This window comes from Neovison vison, chromosome 1 (genome assembly GCF_020171115.1).
Source record: "Neovison vison isolate M4711 chromosome 1, ASM_NN_V1, whole genome shotgun sequence".
Lineage (NCBI taxonomy): Eukaryota > Metazoa > Chordata > Mammalia > Carnivora > Mustelidae > Neogale > Neogale vison.
The window spans coordinates 129490197-129512843 of record NC_058091.1 but is presented as its reverse complement, the minus strand read 5'-3'; the positions used below and the strand labels follow the sequence as shown (position 1 = coordinate 129512843).

General features: G+C 39.9%; 1 protein-coding gene across 1 annotated transcript in view; it reads left to right on the top strand.

The window, feature by feature from the left end:
- Positions 1–22647, top strand: part of F13A1 (coagulation factor XIII A chain) — a 171775-nt gene that overhangs the window by 109074 nt on the left and 40054 nt on the right. The window contains exons 9-10 of the mRNA XM_044258396.1: positions 17849–17952; positions 19276–19364. Of these exons, the coding sequence (XP_044114331.1) occupies positions 17849–17952; positions 19276–19364 (193 nt within the window). The remainder of the gene's footprint in view (positions 1–17848; positions 17953–19275; positions 19365–22647) is intronic.

The following is a 22647-nucleotide window of genomic DNA, read 5'->3' as shown; positions in this document are numbered from 1 at the left end:
TCAGTTTCTTCATCAGTTGAATAAGGGTAACCATTTCCTGATGGGGTAGCTGTGACAATTAAATGAGGTAATGCAGGTAAAGTATTTACCACAGTGCTAGGCCCAGAGGGTGCAATCCCCCATGCCTACTAATGAGATTAGTAATAGCCTTGGGTAAGAAGCTGGAGCTGCTTAACTATACATTGGCGAGTAAGGGAGGGGGAGGGGCTGAAGGCTGACAGAGGCTGAGGTGAGGGCAGGGAGGACTTGGTGGGCATCAGCTGATCACTGAGGAGACAGCACAGCATGGCTTGGAAAACATGGCCTAACAGATTTCCTAGCAGGGGTCTCAGACGCAAGTGGCCTCCCCCAAGACCCCAGACTCACTTCCCTCCACAGGCTCCAGTCAGACAAACTCGCCCCACCTCCCTCCTGGTTTGTACATGGCTCCCGCGCTCCCTTCCCTGCCCCCTCCTTTCTAAAGGCAACCATGAGAATGACTTCTTAGTTTCTCTGTCTTGTGCTTCCACCATCTCTTTCACATGGAGGTAACCTGATGGTACACAGTTTGTGGTGAGTTAATTTGTCCAACTGGGTCTCTGTGACTGAAAGTTGTCCTCTTTCCCATGACTCAGCCAGGTCCAGTGTGGCCAGGGCAGAAGTAAACCAGTACAAAGGGCTCGGAGAGCCAGTGCATGAATGCTTTCAAGGGCATATTATGCGCTGCACTCCCCAAGGCCAGGGGTTGGGGAGCACAAAGCATGGATTTCAGTCCGTGCTCTGACTTCTCCCTCTAGCATCACAGACCATGGAGGGCTGACTGCTTATGTGCCTGACTCCCAATTTGGCACCTCGGGTCCCTCCAAGGTGAATTTTGGGAGCAGCAATTTTGCAGAGTGGACACACTGTTGATGCCCACCAAGGGAAGAGTCCACTTCTTAGCGATTCAGGAGAAGGAGGGGCCAAGGAACCTTAGAAGGGCACAGCTGGGCAGAGTAATTGGACCTCACCATAGCAAATGAAATTCTGAGTGGACCAATGCAAGGTAACATATCCTGGAAGGAGCAATTTAAGCCGCCTGTCCCCCGTGTGCTGATGGGTTTTGAATTATGTGTAACCTCTGGAGGAAGGCAACTATGAATCACTGCGGACAGTTTAATGAAGATGCTTGCACAATGTTTAGCTGCAGCGCCAACAGTGAATAGGGAGATGACGGTTCATTGAGGAGGGAGAACACGGCTCACTACGTGGGCAGGGGTAAAGTGTCGGTTTGGCCTCGCCTTGCAAGAACTCGGTTTGATCACCTCATTATATGACTATCACAGTGGAAATGGAAACAATTTTAAAAGAAAGGGATGGTGGCACTTATTAGTGTCATGAAGGTATTTCCGTGAAAGGCTCTTCTTCTTCTAAATGAAAGCATTGTCCTGTGTCCTTTCTGCTGGAGAGAATGTAGTCAGATTTGATGATTCTGGATGAAAGAACTATGCCCACCTCCTGGCTAGCCCCCACCAGACAGCAGCCCCCATGGGGGAGAGCAATGTCTGATCTAATTTGTTTTTGTTTGTTTTGTCAGCATGTAACAAGGTGCAGGGTGTAGAGCAAGAACTTGATAAATGGAATTGGTTGGAAAAATTTCTGATGCTCATTTAACTGAATAAATGTCATTTAATTCATTCAACAAACACTATGGTGCACTATTATATCCAAATACCAGATTCTAAGGATTCAGAGAGAAATTAGAGTCACTACCCTTCAGGAGCTTGATCCGATGTTCGTGGGTGAGACAACCACATATAGAACTCTAAAAAATTTAAGATAGGTTGTAACATGAGGCAGGAGGCACAGAGGTGAGGGGAAAGTGCTTCCATCCTAAGCCCAGAGGAGCAAAGGGAAAGGCTGTTCACGTGGGAAGTGGCCATGGACTCAAAGCCATTATCCCCCCTGCAGTCTTCTGGTTCTGCTATTCACAGACGGAATGCCCAGGAAATGACCTTAGCTCACAAACGAAACTCGGGGGTTTGTCTATAAAAGTCAAAAGCACTGAGATGAGACAACCAGAGACCAATCTGCCTCAAGAACCCTACAAGGAAAGAATGAAAGTTCATGCAGAGTTAGTCTATATTCTTATGACCACAGCTGTTGAAAATCAAACTCATTCTAACTCACCTTCCAGCCCCTTGCCACCCCTTCCTTTAAAACACCAAGAACAGCTGGCTCTTTGCCCACCATCCTGAAGGAGCTAAAGCCCCCAGGCTGTGCATTCAATGAGGAGCAGATGGAGTTAATACTGTTTAGGGACAGGGATGTACCCTTCTATCCTTCCTTCTGTGTTCTCCACCTATCACCCCCTCTCCTACCTCTCTACCCTCTAGGCACTGAGTCCTTTTTTTTTTTTTTTAATTATGCTATGTTAGTCGCCATACATTAGTTCTTGATGTAGCATTCCATGATTCATTGTTTTCATATAACACCCAGTGCTCATCACCACATGTGCCCTCCTTAATACCCATCACTGGGCTAACCCATCGCCCCACCCCCCTCCCCTCTGAAACCCTCTGATTGCTTCCCAGAGTCCATAGTGTCTCATGGTTTGTCTCCCCCTCTGATTTAACCCCCTTTAGTTTTCCCCTTTCTTCTCCTAAGGTCCTCTATGCTCTTCCTTATGTTCTACATATGAGTGAAACCATATGATAATTGTCTTTCTCTGCTTGACTTACTTCGCTTAGCATAATCTCCTCCAGTTCCATCCATGTTGATGCAAATGGTGGGTATTCATCCTTTCTGATGGCTGAGTAATATTCCATTGTATATGTGAATCATAGGCAGTAATCCCTGAGTCCTTTAAAATAAACCCACCCCTCACTCTTAGATTCAGAGGTGCCAACAGCCAACAGTACTCCAGATTCCCTCTTGGAACCAACAGCTTTGAGACCCTATGACTCCTTTTTGTCCAGCTTCTGAGCCCCTCCCTCACATGCCCCTCCCCATCCTGATCACATTCCCAGGGAAGTTGTTCATTTCCTGACAATGGAGCTTCAAGTCAGGTGGGTGGAAGCATGTGCTATCCATGCTCTCAGGATGTGAGGAGAAGGGGGCTGAACACATATGTGTACACCCAGGCCCATGGCTGACTGATCTGCTTCTCAGATTCTGGTTGATTAGCCAATTGACAGATGTAGAAACATCCTAACTCAGAGTTTTAAACATTTTATATGATATCAAAGATAATTGTAAAAACCATGAGTACTGTAACAATTAGCAAGTGTTTATTTCCTTTTCATTTGGAATTAAGTAGGGTTGATTAAACTGGCTTTTAACAATTTAATTTTTTTCAAATAATTGTGAACTAGCAAATATGTATTTCTCACTTTCAGTTCAATGCTGCAACAATCTAAGAATTAGTCAGTGATTCACATGGAAAGTAATCACAATTTTATTCTGTTTTTCCCCAGGGCATTATGGAAAAAAACACCAAATCAAGTCAAACTATTCTTGTAATTTTGCCCTCCCTCTCTCTCTCCATGGTGCAAGGCAATATGATTAGCTCTGTCATAATTAGCTGGGTCACTTCGGGCAACTTGCTTGATTTCTCTGGACCTTAATTTTCTCTTATGTAAATGGATGAGTTCAGTCTTAATGAGCTCTAGGGTCATTTCTAGCTCCCAAAAATTTTTTAAATAAATATCACTGTTCTTCCAGAAAGGTCTTTCCTTCTGTATACAGCAGGTTCTACCACTTGCTCTGTGTGAAGACCTACTCACATGCACAGGGTCAGCTAGGATCCACCCACTCACATATAAGTGCCGCTTTTCAAACGGACTTAACATCAGCTCCCAAGGAAAGAAAAACAAACAAAAATAACAAACAAAAACAAAAATCAGGCACACACCACAGAAAAATTTTGTAGCTGTAATTTATGGCCTCCGTGGAACTGGTTCTTTTAAAAAAAAAAAAAAATTCCAACTTCCTTCATGCTTGCTGGAAAGAGTACAGCCGTTATTGTTTTATTTTTCTCACTTCAAATGCAAAAAACAAAACCAAAACCAAAAAACCAAAACTCTGTGTAGTGGGTAGTATTGAATCTATAAACAAAGCTCTTTTGAAGCAAGTTTTAGAGCAGAAAGAAAACAGCCTTCACACCTAGGAATCAGCACAGGGTACCATACTGATCCTAATTCTCATTGCAGTCTCTGCGCTTGACGTAGGGGTTTGACAATTGAAGTCGTGTTTTTGAAATTTAAATCGATTTGTCTTGTTGTAGATGTTCAGTGTGATCCCGCTAGTTAAACTTTCATGTTCTTATATCACACTAAGTTTTAATTACTGTATGTGCAAAAAAGATTATACAAAAATGAATTCCAAATAAAAAGGCAGAGAAAATTTTCTGAATATATACCCAACTGCTTAAACATGTTTAAGGGTTTGTAAAATTAACCGGTGATTCATCTAGGTTGCCAGTTTTGAACATCTACCATAGATATTTCTTTTCAAGTAGATTATCTTGTTAACCGCATTGCTGTCAGCCAAGTTGTTTTTGAGGAAATCCCCTAAAACAAGATCACAAGCTCTGTCACTAAAGAACTAAGAATATACACTCTGAATCTATACCAAAGTCTTGAAGAAAGGATGGAAAAAGTTATTTGCCACCTCCAAGAACCAAAATGCTTCATGCTTATGGAATGCTTTCACTGTGCCAGGTCCTGATCTAAGTGGGTGACACATAGTAACTCATTTAACATTTTTAACAACCTGTTAGGGTACTTGCTATTATTGTCCGCATTTATAAATGAAGAAACTGAGGCACACTGTAACCTAACCACAGTTACCAGCTGAAAAGTGGCAGAGCCTGAATTACAAATCCAAGGGTGTTGACCCTAAAACCTACTTTTTTAAAATAACACCTTTACTGAAATATAATTCACATATCAATAATTATAAAATTGTGTTGCTGGGCTTGTATAGAAAGATGTCATCTGAATTACAGTAATAGCACAAAGGACAGGGGAAATGGAACAAAGTTTTTGCATGCAGTTGAAAATAAGTTGGTATTAATCTGAATTAGAATTCTCAGATTTTTAGGTATAATCCCCAGAGAAACCACTAAGGAAAAACTGAAAAATAAACAGTAAAAAGAAACAGAAAAAGAATTAAAATGGTATATTAGAAAATATCTTTTTACACAAAATAAGGAAGTAATGAGGAATAGAAGAAAAAAACATAATACCTATAGCAAGGAATTTGCAAAATGGCAGATGTAAGTCCTACTTGTCAGTAATTAGATTAAATGTTAATGAATCACATATTAATATTAAGATTTGTTTTATGGCCTAACATATGGTCTATTCCAAAGAATGTTTCATTTCCCCTTGAGAAATGTGTATTTCTTTGTTGTTGGGTAGGATATTTCATAGCCATCCATGAGGTCTGTTTTATTGTGTTGTTTTAGTCTTCTATTTCCTTGCTAATCTTCCACCTGTTAGTTCTGTCTGTAATGGAAAATGCAGTATTGAAGTCTCCAAATTTTATTTGTTAAATCATTTTTGTTCTGTTTGCTTGTTTGTTTTTATTGAGGTATAATTGACATATTAGTTTCAGGTGTGTAATAATTATGTGTGTATATTGCAAAATGGTCACCACAGTAGCTAATATTTGTTGCCATACATAGTTACAAAATGTGTGTGTGTGTGTCTGATGAGGACTTTTAAGATCTTACCCACCAACTTTCAAATAACTGGAAATTTATACCTTTTGACTCCCTTCACCCATTTTCCTTACTCCTACTCCCACGTCTGTTTGAATTGTTAAATTATCTATTTTCCCTTTTGTCAGCTTTGACTTTTTTGTATTTTGGGGCTTTCTTATTAGATACAGATGCTAATGATTGTTGTTTTCCTCATGACCCTTTAATCATTATAAAATGTCCTTCTGGGTGATGTACTCAACTAATGAATCATCGAATATTATATCAAAAACTAATGATGTACTTGGCCAGTTGAATTTAAATTAAAAAAAATGTCCTTCTTTGTCTCTAGTAAAAATATTTGTCATAAAGTCTATTTTGTCTGATATAAATATAGCCGCTCCAGTTATCTTTATGTCCTATTTGCACAGTTTATATTTTTCCATCTTTTTACTTTCAACCTATTTGCAACTGTGAATATGAAGTGTATCCCTTAGATACAACACACAGTTTTGTTTTTCATCTTGCCAATCTCTGCCTTTTGATTTTAGTATTTAGTCTACTAATGTTTAATGCAATTACTGATAAATAGGGTTTATATCTGCAATTCTACTATTTTCTTTCCATATGCATTATGTCTTTTTTCTTCCCCTATTCCTCCATTACTTCTTGCTTTGTGTAAAAAGATATTTTGTAGTATACTATTTTAATTCTTTTTCGTTTATTTGGACATATTTTTCAGGTTTTTCCTTAGTGTTTCTCTGGGGACTACAATTTAAAACCATCATGAGAGACTATGGACTCTGAAAAACAATCTGAGGGGTCTGAAGTGGCAGGGAGGTGGGAGGTTGGGGTACCAGGTGGTGGGTATTATAGAGGGCACGGATTGCATGGAGCACTGGGTGTGGTGAAAAAATAATGAATACTGTTATGCTGAAAATAAATAAATTTAATTTTAAAAAATAAATAAATAAATAAGTGATTAAAAAAATAAAACTATCATTTAAAACAACTTAGTTCATAATAATACCAATAAATTTCAGTAGCATACAAAAACATTGTCCCATTTCCCTTGCCTTTTGTTCTGTTACTGTAATACAGAATACATCTTTCTATATTATAAGCCCATCAACACAATTTTATAATTACTGCTTTATAAAACTGTTTTTAAAATCAGAGGAGAAAAGAATTCAAACAAATATAAATTTATACTGGTTTTGTCTATTTCTCTATGTAAGTTACATTTGCCTTCTTTTTTAAAGGGTAGTGTTTGCTAGATATACAGTTCTTATTTAATTTTTCCTTTCAGCAATTTGAGTACATCATTCCACTGCCTTCTAGCTTCCGTGGTTTCTGATGAGTAGTTAGTTTTATCCTTCTGATAAACTCCTATAGATAATGAATCATTTTCTCATATTGCTTTCAAAATTCTCCTTTGTTTTCAGCTTTTTTTTCCAATTTATTTATTTTCAGAAAAACAGTATTCATTATTTTTTCACCACACCCAGTGCTCCATGCAAGCCGTGCCCTCTATAATACCCACCACCTGGTACCCCAACCTCCCACCCCCCCGCCACTTCAAACCCCTCAGACTGTTTTTCAGAGTCCATAGTCTCTCATGGTTCACCTCCCCTTCCAATTTACCCAAATTCCCTACTCCTCTCTAACGCCCCTTGTCCTCCATGCTATTTGTTATGCTCCACAAATGAGTGAAACCATATGATAATTGACTCTCTCTGCTTGACTGATTTCACTCAGCATAATCTCTTCCAGTCCCGTCCCTGTTGCTACAAAAGTTGGGTATTCATCCTTTCTGATGGAGGCATAATACTCCATAGTGTATATGGACCACATCTTCCTTATCCATTCATCCGTTGAAGGGCATCTTGGTTCTTTCCATAGTTTGGCGACTGTGGCCATTGCTGCTATAAACATTGGAGTACAGATGGCCCTTCTTTTCACGACATCTGTGTCTTTGGGGTAAATACCCAGGAGTGCAATTGCAGGGTCATAGGGAAGCTCTATTTTTAATTTCTTGAGGAATCTCCACACTGTTCTCCAAAGAGGCTGCACCAACTTGCATTCCCACCAACAGTGTAAGAGGGTTCCCCTTTCTCCACATCCTCTCCAACACATGTTGTTTCCTGTTTTGTTAATTTTGGCCATTCTAACTGGTGTAAGGTGATATCTCAATGTGGTTTTAATTTGAATCTCCCTGAGGGCTAATGATGATGAGCATTTTTTCATGTGTGTTTTCAGCTTTTGACAGTTTGATTCTGAGGTATTTAGGGGTACATATCTCTGAGTTTAATCTTTTTGAAATTTAACTTCTCAGGTGTCTATATCAATGTCTTATCAAATTTGGAAAGTTTTTAGCAATTAGTTTTTTCAAATATTCTTTCTGCTCCTTTCTCTCTTTCTTTTCTTTCGGGGACCTTCACTATGAGTATGTTGGTACTCTTGATAGTGTCCCACATGTCCCTGGGGCTCTGTTCATTTTTCTTCAAATTTTTTTCATTTTAATTTACTTATCTTCAAGTTATTTTCAAGTTCACTAATTCTTTCTTCTTCGTGTCTACCCCAATATACTTTTGAGACCCACTAGTGAATTTTTGAATTTTTCATTCTAGTTATTATATATTTCAGCTCCAGAATTTCTATTTGATTTCTATTCATAATTGCTATCTTTTCATTGATATCCTCTGTTTGATTAGACATTATTCACTTGGTTTTCTTTAGTTTTTGAACATGCTTATAATACCTGATTTAAAATCTTTGTCTATTAAAACCAATGTCTTGGCTTCCTCAGTGACATTTGACTGCTTTTTTTTTTTTTTTCCTGTGTATGGACCATACTTCTCTGTTTCTTTGTGTGTCTTTCATTTAAAAATAAAAAGTGCTAGACATTTTAAATAATACAATGTGACAACTCTGTAAATCAGATTTCCTGCTCTCCAGAGTGTGTTATAGATGTTTGTAGGGTTGTTGCTGCTGCTACTCTTTGTTTAGTGACTTTCCAGAACTAATTCTGGAAAGTCTGTATTTTTTATCATGTGTGGCCATTGAAGTCTCTGCTGGGTTAGCTTAATTGTCAGTTAGCAATTGGACAGAAATTTCCTTAGTTAATTGACTTAAGAAGTCCTCAGTCCTCAAGGAGTTCTTTGTGTGTTGGGGGAATGTCATCAATGCTCCACCAGTAAATTTGCAATTCTGCTGTAGCTTTTACGTCCTGTTTGCATCCACCATATCTCAAGATCACTAAGAGGTGAAATATTAGAACCCTCTTAGGGCCTTCCTGGCCATGCTTACTGACCTGCACATCTGTGTAGCTATTCAGACTCTTAAGAGTATGTCAGAGTTGTTCAAAACCTGCTACGGACATCTCTGTCATTAGGTTTGCCTTTTACGTTCTTTTGGGGGGCAGCCTTTTATTATTACCAATTGGTATCATTCCTTAAGGCAGCTGTGATATCAAACAGTCACTTCTAATTGTTTTTGAAAAACAGTCTTTGGGTAAGGCTATTTGCACAGGGTGAATTCTGAATCTAATCAAGTAAAAAGAAATCCGGAGAATGGAGTTTTCAGAGAACCCCCAGACAGATTAGTGGCAATTCTTTGGAGATGGAGCTTTTAGAGAGTTCCAAAGCCAATTTTCTCCCCTTAATTTGTTGCTAGGTTGCAAGTTTTTATACCACAGTTGTGAGGCTCTTGACTTTCATGACTACCGTGGAGCTATGGAGAGGAGTGGGGATAAGGCAAATTCCAATGCTACAAAGCTCACGATTCTTAATGAGACTCATTTGTTTTTGTTGAATAAGTTCCACCTCAGATTATTGTAAGTCTTTGATCCATTCCCAAAGTTCTGAAAAATTTGGTTTGATCATGTTTCTTAACATTCCCTTTGTTTTTATGAAGGAACAGTTTCTTGGAAGTCCTTACTCTGTCATTTTAGAAATGTTTCCTTAGAGCACACTCTTAACCACAACACAAATTAGGAGTCTACCACAGTCCTTGAAAGTTTTACATATTGTAGTAATATTTAAGTATCCAGTGTCATCTTCCTGATATCCTATTGAAAAAAACATAATATTTTATGCATATCCTTTTACTTCTCTTTCTTTTGTACATTATAGGGCATTATATTGCTCTTTTAGAAATTGTATATAAAAATTATCTGTGGATTTCATTTCAGTACAATAAAGAGATGTTATAAAGTATTTGTTTTAAAACTAGGAAGGGACATTGTTTTTTGAAGGTTGAAAATCCCTTACTCGACTCTCTTCCCATTCCTATCATAGTCCTGAAGAATATCTCCAAAGAGGCCTGAAGTCCCTATTCTACTAAAGATTCACTTTAAAGAAAAAAAAAAAGAAGGAGTTTAAGAGGTTAAAAAAAAAAATCAGAGGTTACTACAAATACCTCTTGGAAATTAGAATGGAAAAGAAAGTGGGAGCCATTTGATAAACCACATAGAAAACAGTGAAATAAGTCAAGCAGAGAAAGTCAATTATCATATGGTTTCACTTATTTGTGGACCATAACAAATAGCATGGAGGACAAGGGGCGTTAGAGAGGAGTAGGGAATTTGGGTAAATTGGAAGGGGAGGTGAACCATGAGAGACTATGGACTCTGAAAAACAATCTGAGGGGTTTGAAGTGGCAGGGGGGTGGGAGGTTGGGGTACCAGGTGGTGGGTATTATAGAGGGCACAGCTTGCATGGAGCACTGGGTGTGGTGAAAAAATAATGAATAATGTTTTTCTGAAAATAAATAAATTGAAAAAAATAATAAAAATAAATAAATAAATAAAATGTCAAGAAAAAGAAAACAGTAAGGTATTTTCCATAATGAGAAAAATATCATGCTTTGGTTAATCATAAATTCTGTCTAAAAGTCATCATATATACCATTCAAATTTTGCCAACTTTCAAATGATTAGAAGCTAATAAAATAAATACCATATAGGCTATATTGAATGTATTAATTTCTTTTGATGATTAATAAGAGCTCTAGAAAAACCTTATATAAATAAGAGCTATCAACCTTAAAATATTATACTTATAAATAGCTTTATAGTACAAAATGGTGACTTGGTACCTATTTAAACTATTGGCTATATATTTTTTAAATTCCTTCAATAATTATGGATAAACCTGGCCATAATTTATTATAGACATTTTTTATACTTTAGAGTTATCCAAAAAAATATTCTCAAAATCTAATTTTTTCTTCGTTTTCAGGTGTAAGATGAATTCCCAATTTGTGATGCCAGAGAGAGTAGTAAAGGGGAACAGGGTCTTATTTTCAAAATGAATCTAGTGCATGGAACTCAGGCGAGTTACAGAGAGTTTTCTGCTAAGAAGTAATGGCAAATATGTTTCATATGGATGAGTGGCATCTACTTTCTGAGCATTTTAAGGATTATTTATTTTGTGTTTGCCAATTTTTGCCAAATTTAGTTTCATTCTCTGTCTTGCCCATTTTCTGATGCCACAATAAAAAAGTAAAACAGATAATCAAAAGAAGGGAAGCTATCAAAAGAAGAGAGAAAAGTAAAATTAAAAAAAAATCATTACCATGAGAGACTATGGACTCTGAAAAACAATCTGAGGGCTTTGAAGTGGCAGGGGGTAGGAGGTTGGGGTACCAGGTGGTGGGTATTATAGAGGGCACGGATTGCATGGAGCACTGGGTGTGGTGCAAAAATAATGAATACTGTTATGCTGAAAATAAAAAATAAATTAAAAAAAATCATTGTAATAAGGCTGCTATAAAATGCTCTTAATAAATATTTAAGAAATCAGTACCTGAAAACTTAAGAATAGAGCAGAAAGGCTCAAGACTAAGGAAAGACACACTCCCAGAAAACTTCGTAAATGGAAACAAACTTCTTAGGTACTGTGGTACCATATATGTAATTGAATACATCTGGGCTGGCATTTATTCAATACGTACTGGTAGGGACATACAGCATTTATATAGGCTGAGTGTCCTTTCTGATTGGTTGAGATTTCCAGTCGGTTCATGTCTGTGTCTGAGCAGTTATTATTTTGATTATTACCCCTTTTATAAATATACCACATAGTTTCATTTTGGGAATAACAGCACATCCCCAAGCCCACCCCCTTTATCTTCAACACCCCAATTGGGATCTTTCATGCTACAGAAGATTGCTTAAACCGATTTCTCAATTATCATTGGAGGACCCCTTCCCTGCAAAGGATAAGCAAAAACAAACACCTTCATCACTTCACTTTTTTCTTGGTTGTAGCTGGTTTCTAAAGAGGGGTTGTCCTGGTCTCCAGAAGATTGGACCTCCAACCTTTGACTAACAATCCCAGAGAGACTTTAAATGCGTTCCAATAGCCCCTGACAATAAACAGCTACATTCTGAAGTAGTGTACTGCTCCCATCTCCCAGCTCCATAAAAGATTCCTCCAGCATGCCTCCTTTTCTCTGAATAATTCCTTTTCATTGTTTTGCTTCATTACCTTTCCTAACTGACAAGTTTTTTTCTTGGTCCAAGCTTTTGTTTCTGCTTTGGAATGTCTTGCTAGACAAGCCTCAGAATTCATCAACTTGTCTATACTTCTTTCAACTCCCAGCCCACCCATACTCTCTACCACTGAAATGGCCAAAGCTCAACAATTTCAGGGTTTGCTCTCATTTTTGTCACCAATAGCATTGCCTGTATTAAGAGTATACCAAAAGAGCCTGGGAAGTGGGGTTGCATGCATATGCCACAAATACCCAATTTACAAGATAGTTAAGTACCTTTCGTCCACTCCCTCTCATTTTTAAAGTAAAAGAATTCAAAGAATTGTATACATTTGAAATTGGCCCAATAAATCTCCTTGAGGGCTTTCAGTCAATCTTATTCGTGCTTTCCCTTGAGCCATTATAAAACTGCAGAAACAGGGTTACAAGCCCACACCTCTTTCTTCCCTTGTAGGGAAATGTTCCTGGACAAATTGTAAATGAGACTACCCTGTGGAGCATTTAAGCCATTAGCCAAGTTAAAGGCAGTAAAGGACGCCTTGCTTAAATTATCCAGTTTATTGTCTTTGAACATCTAACATGTAGAGACCCAAAGCCCATCTTGATTTCAGCTGTGTTCTCTCTCCATTTCTCCATCATCCCACAGGTTCTTGCGACTCCAGATGTGACCTTAGCCAGTGCTTAAAACAGGACAGATCGTTAACTGTGCTCTATTTTCTTTTAACAAAAAAATAGTCCACTTATGTGTATGTGTGTGTGGGGGGTAGAAATTAGTTCATGTTTATTATAAAAATTTCAAACGTTGCAGAAAAAAATACAAAAGTCAGAGTCATCCATCTTCTAACTCCTCATTTTTTACTGCTGCATAAAAAATTACCAAAAACTTAGCAACCTAAAACAACACAAGTTTATTATCAGTTTCTCTGGGTCAGCAGTTTGGGCACAAGTTAACTGCGTCCTCTGCTCAGGGGCTCAGATAATGGCAATCAAAATGTTAGGGGAGGCTGTGGCCCATTTGATGTCCAGTACTCTCTTTCAAACTCATTTATGTTCCTGCAAGGATTCAGTTCCTTGAAGCTATAGAACTCATGGAAGCTAACATCTTTTACAGGGTCAGTAGGAAAATGTCTCTGCTGCTTCCAATCTCCAGCTTGCTCTGTCCCTAACCTCTAGATCCAGATTTAAAGGGCTCACCTGATTAGATCAGGCCCACCTTGCTAGCTCCCTTTTAACTAACTCAGAGCCCACAAATTAATTATATTAACTACATGTGCAAAATCCTCTTTGCCATGTAAAGTAACATCATCACAGGAGTGATACACCATCCTATTCATAGATTTCACCCACATTCAAGAGGAGGAAATTATACAAAGGTGAAGGTCATTTAAAATTCTGCCTTCCACACATAAGTACACACACAATATGTGTTCTGTCTATGATTTCTAAAACTTAATATTCCATAAGTGTCTTTCCTGCCTAATATATGTAGATTTTCATTTTTATGATTGAATAATATTCTGTTTTGTATTTCAAAACAGTCATGTATTAGAGAAACTATTTCTGATTTTTCCTTCTTCCAAATTATGCAAGAATGAACATTCTGAAGTACTTGTCTTTGCATCTGTGTGAATATTTGCTACACATAAATTCCAAGGAAAGGGGTTAATCAAAGGATAAACCAAACCAATGCTGTGATGTTCTCTGAAGGTCCCTCAGCAATGCATGATGCTGTTTTTCTAGAAAAGCTCTGCCTTTGGTGAAGATTCTGCTGATCTTTGTACCAGTTCTGCTGAGTTATTAGCATCCTTGAAAGGAGTTCTAGAAATCACTAGCTGTCACTGCAGGAAACTTGAAAAAAGTAACATAAAGCAAAGTGGTGTTCTTCACTTGTCATTCCATCATTATTCTCCCTCAAAAAAGTTATTTTCAACTTGATTAAATAACTCTCAATGAAATGGGGCTTTATTTTAATTTCTACACTGCTTCTTTAGAAAGTGGCAATATGAAAACTAGATCATTTTGAAGGTTTCTAACTTCTCTTTTACCTTTAAAGTGACACCATACATTTTGATCATACAGTGGGAAGTGAGAAGTCAAGTTCCAAATGAAGTCTCTGAGAAAATGAATCTTAATAACAAATAAGCAAATGAAAGTTTAATTACACCTGTCTTGGAGATGTCCTATGCTTGCTAGGAGTTGTCCTTGTCTTTCGATCAAGCGATACTTTCTGAGCACTTTCTAAGGCCTAGCTCTAGGGTGGGGAATGTGTTGGTGAACAAGACAGAGTCCCAGAAGTGAATCAATCCCTCAACGAATGCATAATAAAATTACAAGATGAAAACAGAAAGACTATGACAGAACTAGATAAGGAACTTTAAAATAACTTTTCAGGAAACATGTATATTCCCCAACCTACAGACAACCTTGTTGCAAATGGAATTCAGAAATGTCTGTAAATATTAGCCCCTTTCATGGGTGACCTTAAAATGAAAAACAAACATGTGTACCCAGAAATACTTAACATCCAGCCAAAAGGGAACCATGGCATGAGTGGCCCAGGACACATTTTCCCTGACCATTCTTGAACAGAGAGAACAGCATGATTTGGAAAAAAAAAAAAAAATCTGTGGCTTTGGAGGTAACATCCTCCCACTCTGTTCACGACGAGCCTGGGAGCCCAGCCATTGGCTTTCTACCCGTTGACTAAGGCCCAACCTCAACTTGGGTTCTCTATCTGAGATCTGAAATGCAAAGCTTGTTTATCTTGTTCGAGGCTAACCTTGCCCAGGATATTTGAATTTAAATAAGGAGGTTCTGGCACCTATTAATCTAGGGTGGTGGTATAACAGTGAAATCATAGCTAGAGCCAGGATTGCTAAACACAGGTTGCCTACACGGATTGTGTAGGAAGCAGGACTACGTCCATTTGGATTGCAAATGTTTCCTTGCTGTTTTCCTGGATCTCTCTGCCTAATGATGCAACTTTCAATGTTCTGGAGGAAGGCTAACAGTCATGTTTAAATTCACAGTGACCTTCTTTCCAGCTTCAGAGGAAAGATGCAGGCTCTCAAGCAGGAACCAACCTCAGGTTCCTGTCCAACACCTCCATACCTTGACCCTGATCTACACCCACACCTCCCTGTCCCTGGGAACAATGCCTCGATCCCCACACCTGGCAAGGTTTAGCAGTCAACCTCATCCTTCTGCATTCTTGGGAGTTGAATGTCCTCTTACTCCATCTCTCTATTCTCTATTCCCACTCCCTGCCCTGGTTCTTCCTCCATAAGCATGATAATCTCTGCTAGTGTGAAAATAATCAAAACACTCTTGGCTGTGTTGCATTACCTTCTAGCCATGGTCCTATCTTCTCTTTTTCCCTTCACAACCTAGATCACTCTGAGGAGAGAAACCTACACTGCATGCCTCCATTTCCATGCTCTCCTCGTTTAGCTCTGCCCCCCATTCTCCTCCACCGTAAGTGAAGACGCTAGCAACTGGTTCAACCCTGAGTGTCTCACAGATATATAAAAATGTCTCTAGGGTTTTGTCTCCTGGGTTTCTCACTGGCTCTCAAGTTCATCACATCCGAAACTGAACTTGTCAGCCACCCAACACACACACCACCCAACCCAAACTGTCCTTCCTTCCTCCTTCATTCAGTCTTGGTCAATGCAACCATCATATTCCCTGGGAACATGAAAGTCTTCCTCCACTCATCCAGCTCTCTCATCTCCACATGCCTGTGCCCGCTGATGGCTCCCAGTCGTCCCCACGGGAGTGGAGGAGTAGAGGTCAACTCAGCTCCAAGGCCCATCCTGCCTCCCCACCTGTCTTCCACAAAGACAGATTTGCAAATCTAACTTACCCAAGAATGGAGTCTAATTGTTTGATCTGGGATAAAAGGATTTTACAGTTTCATCCTCCCTTATACCACAGTTCATTGTTTAAGAGCTTGAGCCCTGGAGCTCTGTCACTAACCAACTCTGTGACCCCAGGCAAGATTCTTAACCTCTCTGGGCTTCCCCTGCAAACTGGAGATAATAATAGTAGAATCTTTCTAATAGGGTACCAGAATGTCAGATGTGCTAATATACATAAAATTTTAGAACAGTGCCTGGCACACAGTAAGTGCTGTGCATTTTTGTTAGTTTTGTGATTCCCTGCCTACCCTTACCAGCCACCCCTCTCCCCCATGCACACAAATATGCAAGCATGCTGCCCTCACACCACAACGAACAGTGTGCCGTCCCCCAAACACATCGTCTGGGCTATTTCATACCTCTACAATTTTGTTCTTACTTCTCTTGTTGACTTTCCAAACTCCCACATTCCCCAGGACTTAGCTCAAATATTACTTTTGCTGTGCAACTTTTCTTCATACCCTAAGAGTTTCCCCCACGGAGACCCCACTGTACCCCAAATGAATTTCCAGTCCATCACGTCTATGAATTACTTTTAAAGGTCTGAGACTTAACTATTTTTGAGCACTTATCACATGCCAGGTCCTATTCTAAGTGCTTTACACCCATTATCTTGCTTACGCCTCACAGGAAAGCTCTGAAATGTTGTAACGATTGGTTTACCTTTTCATCATTCCTCCTAGATCACGAGGGTCTCTGTAGGCAAGAACCTATGTGTCGGTCAGTCCCGCATCCCCAGCACCTAGCCTGGTACATAAAGGGTACACAGTGAAATTAATACCTCCAAATTGAGCCAATCAAAGTGGAGTCAAACTCAGAGATGGGAACATGTACAAATTCCTGACATTGAAGGACACTTAAGTAAAGGATGAATGGTAGCTGGAACTGAAATTCATCCATGCTATAGACAAAGACTGCTATAACTACTTCTCCCCACTGTTAAATCATTATTACTAGATGAATATTTTCTATAGCGCAGACGGCTTAATGTGCTCTCATTGGTTTCTGTACTGTCATATAATTTCAGGTCTTTCCAAGGACATCATAATAGAATTCATGATGACATTTTATTCCATGCTCTTGCCTCAAGGGTCATATGTAAAGTTCTGTAAAGTTTTGGCTTGTGGGTTGCCTACCTTTGATAAAGGGTAAAGAGATACTCACCCTGTCACCCTTTTCTTCTTGGACACCAAATGGAAATTTGCCCAAATTAGAGACAATTATAGTCAGGAGTAAACGTTATAGTTTCTATGGCAACAGCCTAAGCCCATAAACACAAGCATTTTATTGCTTGTTACAAGAGATCTGCTTCTTATAAATCTAGTATGCATAAATATAAACATAAATATAAAAGAAATGCAAAGATATATATATTTCGGTTTCAATTAACTTTTCTATCCTTTTAGCGCATAGTATTAACTTTTCTTTTCTACCCTTTTAGCACATAGTATGCTCTGTTTCATTAGGCAGCAAAGGATGGTTGAGACCAAAACTGTTTCATGCACTGGCTGGCCTTGAAACTGATATTAGTAGGTAAGAGAAATCCAGCCACCTGATGCCCCCCCAAGGGTGCCAATGGGAACGCATCTGTCCAGCAAACTCAAGTCCAGGACATCTCTGGCGAGTCTTCAATTTAGTTTTTTTTTTTTTTTTTTCCATTCCAGCAACTTGTAGGTAGTGTACTCACAGGAATTCTGGACACCTTTTGATTTCTTGGGGCGTTGACTGGAACGGGAAGTTTAATCTTCTTGGGGTGGTGTTTTTTCAGGAACTACCACTGCTGGAATGAAGCCTGGATGACAAGACCTGATCTTCCCGTTGGATTTGGAGGGTGGCAAGCTGTGGACAGCACCCCGCAAGAAAACAGCGATGGTAAAATCGCATCCTCCCTCCAGGAACTCATTTCACAGCAATCTTTCTTTTGCTCTTAGGGTTGCATTTGATGTGCGGGCAACACTCCCACTGGGAACCAACATCAAAAGCGTGTTTCCTGGCCCCATGTACAGTATTAACAGCCTGTCAATCAGTTTAATTTCATCTCAATGGTCGGCTTTCCCCTGATTATTCTATAACTGGTTAAAAAAAAGTGCATAAAACTTAACATATATAATTCATCTACTCTTGCTTTGATAAGCAGTTTTGAAGACAAGAGAAAAATGTCCATGTAGGCACTTTTACTAGGCTCTAAAATATACCTCGGCCCTCTGTGATGCACAGTGATAAGCTATAAGGCAGTAGAGAAAATAAAGAACTCAAAAAATAGTTACAGATCTAGTTGTTTTTCCAGAACCTGATTTCTTTTTATGTTGTGTGATTTCTTCCAAAACCTAAGTATGTGGGTATTTATCATCTAACTTGCAGTCTATGCTAAGCAATGAGTGGCAGTTATGACCTCCCCCAGATTTTTATAAAATCACATCACAGGCCTCCATTTCTCTTTAATAGGATGATAAAAATCAGTGGCCTGGGGACATTATGTTTACTTCCTCAGGTGTTGATATGAGATATTGACGTGTGTGTATATATACGCATATATCCATAGACATTCATAACTTATTCATAAGAGACTCATGCTTTATTTATGCTGGATTTTGAGGGAGAATGTTCAACACTTTCTCTGTTCTCAATTATGTATCATGAGGAGACGTCAGAGATGACTAATGGCAGTTAATCTCTTATTAACCAAAGATAGCTGGTTAAAATGTAAAGAACTTTATAAAAGTAATCATGTGCCTACTGACTTCCTGAATGCATGTTTGGCATTGATCGATGTCCAGATTCCCCAATTTAACACTTGACATCCATCCATAATGTCCAAAAACAAAACACAAAAATCAAAACAAAACACAATCACTGGGGACACATTACCATCTCCAGCATTCCAGAGACCGGTGGGAAATGGATCAGTCCTCTGTAAGCAAACAGCTCAGCCTCAACACAGACATCTGAAGTTATGTGTTCCAGGTGGGAGACCAGACACAGACATCGTGATGCCCTGTATTTTGGTTTGAGGAGGCATTTCCAACGAAGCCCTCTTGATGACACACATTGGTCATTGGCTGTCTCTGGCCATGGGAAGCATTGGGGCTATATCAATGTTGAAGTTGGGAACACTTGCCTCTACAGAGCCTGTATCTGTTTCTGGACAGAACTGGAGATAACAAACTCACATTTCCCTTCCTTTGTGTGATACAGGCATGTATCGGTGTGGCCCAGCCTCTGTTCAAGCCATTAAGCATGGCCATATTTGCTTCCAGTTTGATGCACCCTTTGTTTTTGCAGAGGTAAGTAGTAAGCTGGAGAGAAGTGCCACTTTCTTCCCCAACCTCTTAACACTTGAAAAATAAGACATCAGGTTGTGACTTCTAAATTTCCCAAGTCCGTGGCATGTGTTTATGTCTACAAAGTCGGCTAAACATCATTCCAACCTCCAGGCTCTTAATTCTAAATGTAATTCTTACTTAATATTTTTCTCTCCTTGATGTTTTGAGATTTTCTCCTTGAAAAGCAATTGTGTTACTAACTTTAGTTGAGTTCTTCGCACCCATGAAATAGATACCAACTGCTCCTGAGAAATTAAGTGACTAAATGACTCAACTAAAAATTGGTGGAGACGGTCCATGAATTGAAACTTCAGAGCGTACTAGTTTACTCCGACACTAACGTAACAGTTCTATAAAAACAAAATCCAGACACACCCCATCCAGGGGTTCAGTCTGGGAACTGCAGCCCAGTTCCTGCCACTCCAGTCCATCCATCACTGGGGAGGGAAAGCAGAGCTGCTAAAACAGGGAAGGGAGGGAATGACAGCTAGGAGGCAGCGTACTTCATGGGTTGATGGGGAGTAGATGAGGTAGAGACTACACCAAGGAGAGCTCTAAAAATCAAATTAAATATAAAGGGTATTGGTAAAGGAGAAGGCTGGGAGGCTGGAAGGCTGAGGACAGGCAGTGAAGAGCAGAGAAATACGTCAGAGGCTAAGAGGCAGGTTTTACCCAGAGTACAATTTCACCAATAAACGCACTGAAGTAATGTCGGTTGTATACAGAAGAGTTACTTTGTAATCACTATGCCTACCATTTGAGACTCTTAGCCACCCTTCAAAATTAGTATTATGATTCTTCCCTTTTTACAGAAAGGAAAATTGAGGCAGAGTGGTTAATAACCTGTCCACACTCACTGAACTAAATAAACCGTCATGCTAAGATCTAAAGCCAGGCAGGGACTGAATGAAACTCATGTCAGTAACCGCCACACTCTACTACTACACTGGGATTGGATAAATCCCTATTATAAATATGTGGTGAGCACTGTCCTGTAGGGAACTCAGAATTTTATGCCTTTATGAAACTAGATTCTTGGGCCGCCTGGGTGGCCCGGTCCATTAAACCTCTGACTCTTGGTTTTGGGTGATGGAGCCCTGGACAGGCTCTGCGTTCAACAGAAATCTGCTTGAGATTCTCTCTGCCTCTGCTTCTCCCCCTGGTGCTCTCGCTCTCAAATATATAAAAAAATTAAAAAAAAAAAAAAAGAAATTAGATTCTTGGTGGGAGATGGCAACACATAGCACACTAAAGGTTAAATAACAGTAGTACATGAGGCTCTGTGGAGCTAATTGTTAGATGAGCCATGTAGGTGAAGAATGATCTGCATTTAATACATACCGATTCGTTAATTGAGGAAGCCGGGTCAGGAACTGAGTGGGACAGTAAAGGCTATAAGACACCAACAGGGAGGGAGGGTGACATGAGGATGGACAATAAGGACACCTGTGTGAGAGCCACAGTGGATGGACAGGAGCATGGTGGGAGCACATGGAGAAAGGGATAGGGAGGCTCCTTGGAGGGTTTAGTGCCTCAACTGTGTCTTGAGGGAGAGTTTGGAGTTACTCAGTCCAAGTGGGTAAGAAAGAAGCCGGAGGAAGGAAAGAAACTGAGGTAGAGGGGACAGTCTGAGCCTCTGAATGGTGTGTGAGGGAAATGACAAGTTGTGCAGGCTCACGGAAGGTGGCATATCCGGGGTACAGAAGATGCAGGCAGAAGGAGCCTGAGTCCAGTGGAGCTAGGACTTGAAAGAGGTGGCCCCAGGGGGGAGGTCAGGGGGAAGCCTGTGTTTGCCCCACACCCACCCGAGAGGGCGGGGCCTGAGCTCCCCAAATGGCAAGAGGGGGGAAGGAGGAGGGAGCATCCGGAAATGTTTAGGAAGCAAAATTACCGCGAATATTCAGACAGCAAGATCGGGAATTTGAATACACAAAGGGGACAGTATTTCTTACATGGAGACTTCCATTACAGTTGCTAGAAGCCTGGGGAAAACAGGCAGACTGTATTTCGAATTTCATCCCCCTCGATTTCACTTCGGGATTTGGAGATTTATCCGACCTCCCCAGCCGCCAGCTGATAGTTTATGATGCTGGGAGAACCTCTTAATGGGAAATCACTCTAAAATTCACAGAACCACGTTTCTTATATTTTTATTATGCTTTGTTGCTGCAGAGAAAGAGGGAGCAACCTCTTTCCAAGAGCGAATTGCCTAATAGCTGTTAATGCGAACGGTTTTTGCTATTATTAAATATAGATCGGGGTGTTAGGCATGTCATCAGGATTCGCAGATTATAATTACTCCTCTCTCAACCACTGCAGACTTGTCTGACAGAGCGTACGATTTGCTGCTTTGGCACGGGCTGAGCCCCGGGGCTGAGCCATTTATAAGAGATGCTCAAGCTGTTGAAAGTGTATGAGGAATCTTTTCTCAAGGGTGCCCAAAGGAGGACCACACGGGGGGCGTCGTATTTAACTTTAATGAGAGTGTCCATGACTCAGGTTCAGATGGCATCCTCCCTTCCCTGCTCCATCGTCTGGCTGCGTAAGCCTGCCTGTCACACCCCAGGCAGGCAGCCCAGTGTGCCTTTTCTTGCCTCTCACTGGTCATTCCTTACTCACTTCCGGGCTGGATTAAACATCATGTTCACTGACGTTTTTTGATCATCTCAGAGCCGTGGTCTCCTTTAGTGAAAGCAAAACCCAAAATAAGAAGTGAATGGGAGCAGAGGATACAGGCTTCCAGTTATAGAATAAGCCACGGGGATGAAAGGCACAGCATAGAGAATATAGTCAATGATGTTGTAATAGTGTTGTGTGGTGACAGATGGTAGCTACACTTGCCGTGAGCACAGCATAGAGAAGTTGAATCACTATGTTGTACACCTGAAACTTATGTAACATTGTGTATCCACTAGACTCATATTAAAAAATTAAAAATTAAAAAAGAGGCAGGTACATGGGAAGCATCCTATCTCTGCCCCATTTCCTCTCCTCCTCTCTTTTAGAAAGGTATTCTTCACATTTTTAGATTGCTTCCAGGGCTTGAAGCTTATTTCTCTAACTCCTCCTTTCTCATGCCCTCAGTGCCATGGAGAGGACCTCCATTCTGGAAGCCCATTTGCCTTTTCTTTCCCCAACTAATGGTGGCCTTTGGCTTCTAAAGGGGGAGAGGAGAGAGCAGAACAATGCTAAGCTGTGGAGTCGTCTCGTGAGTTCCCGTGTTCACTTGATTTTAAATTCCTCT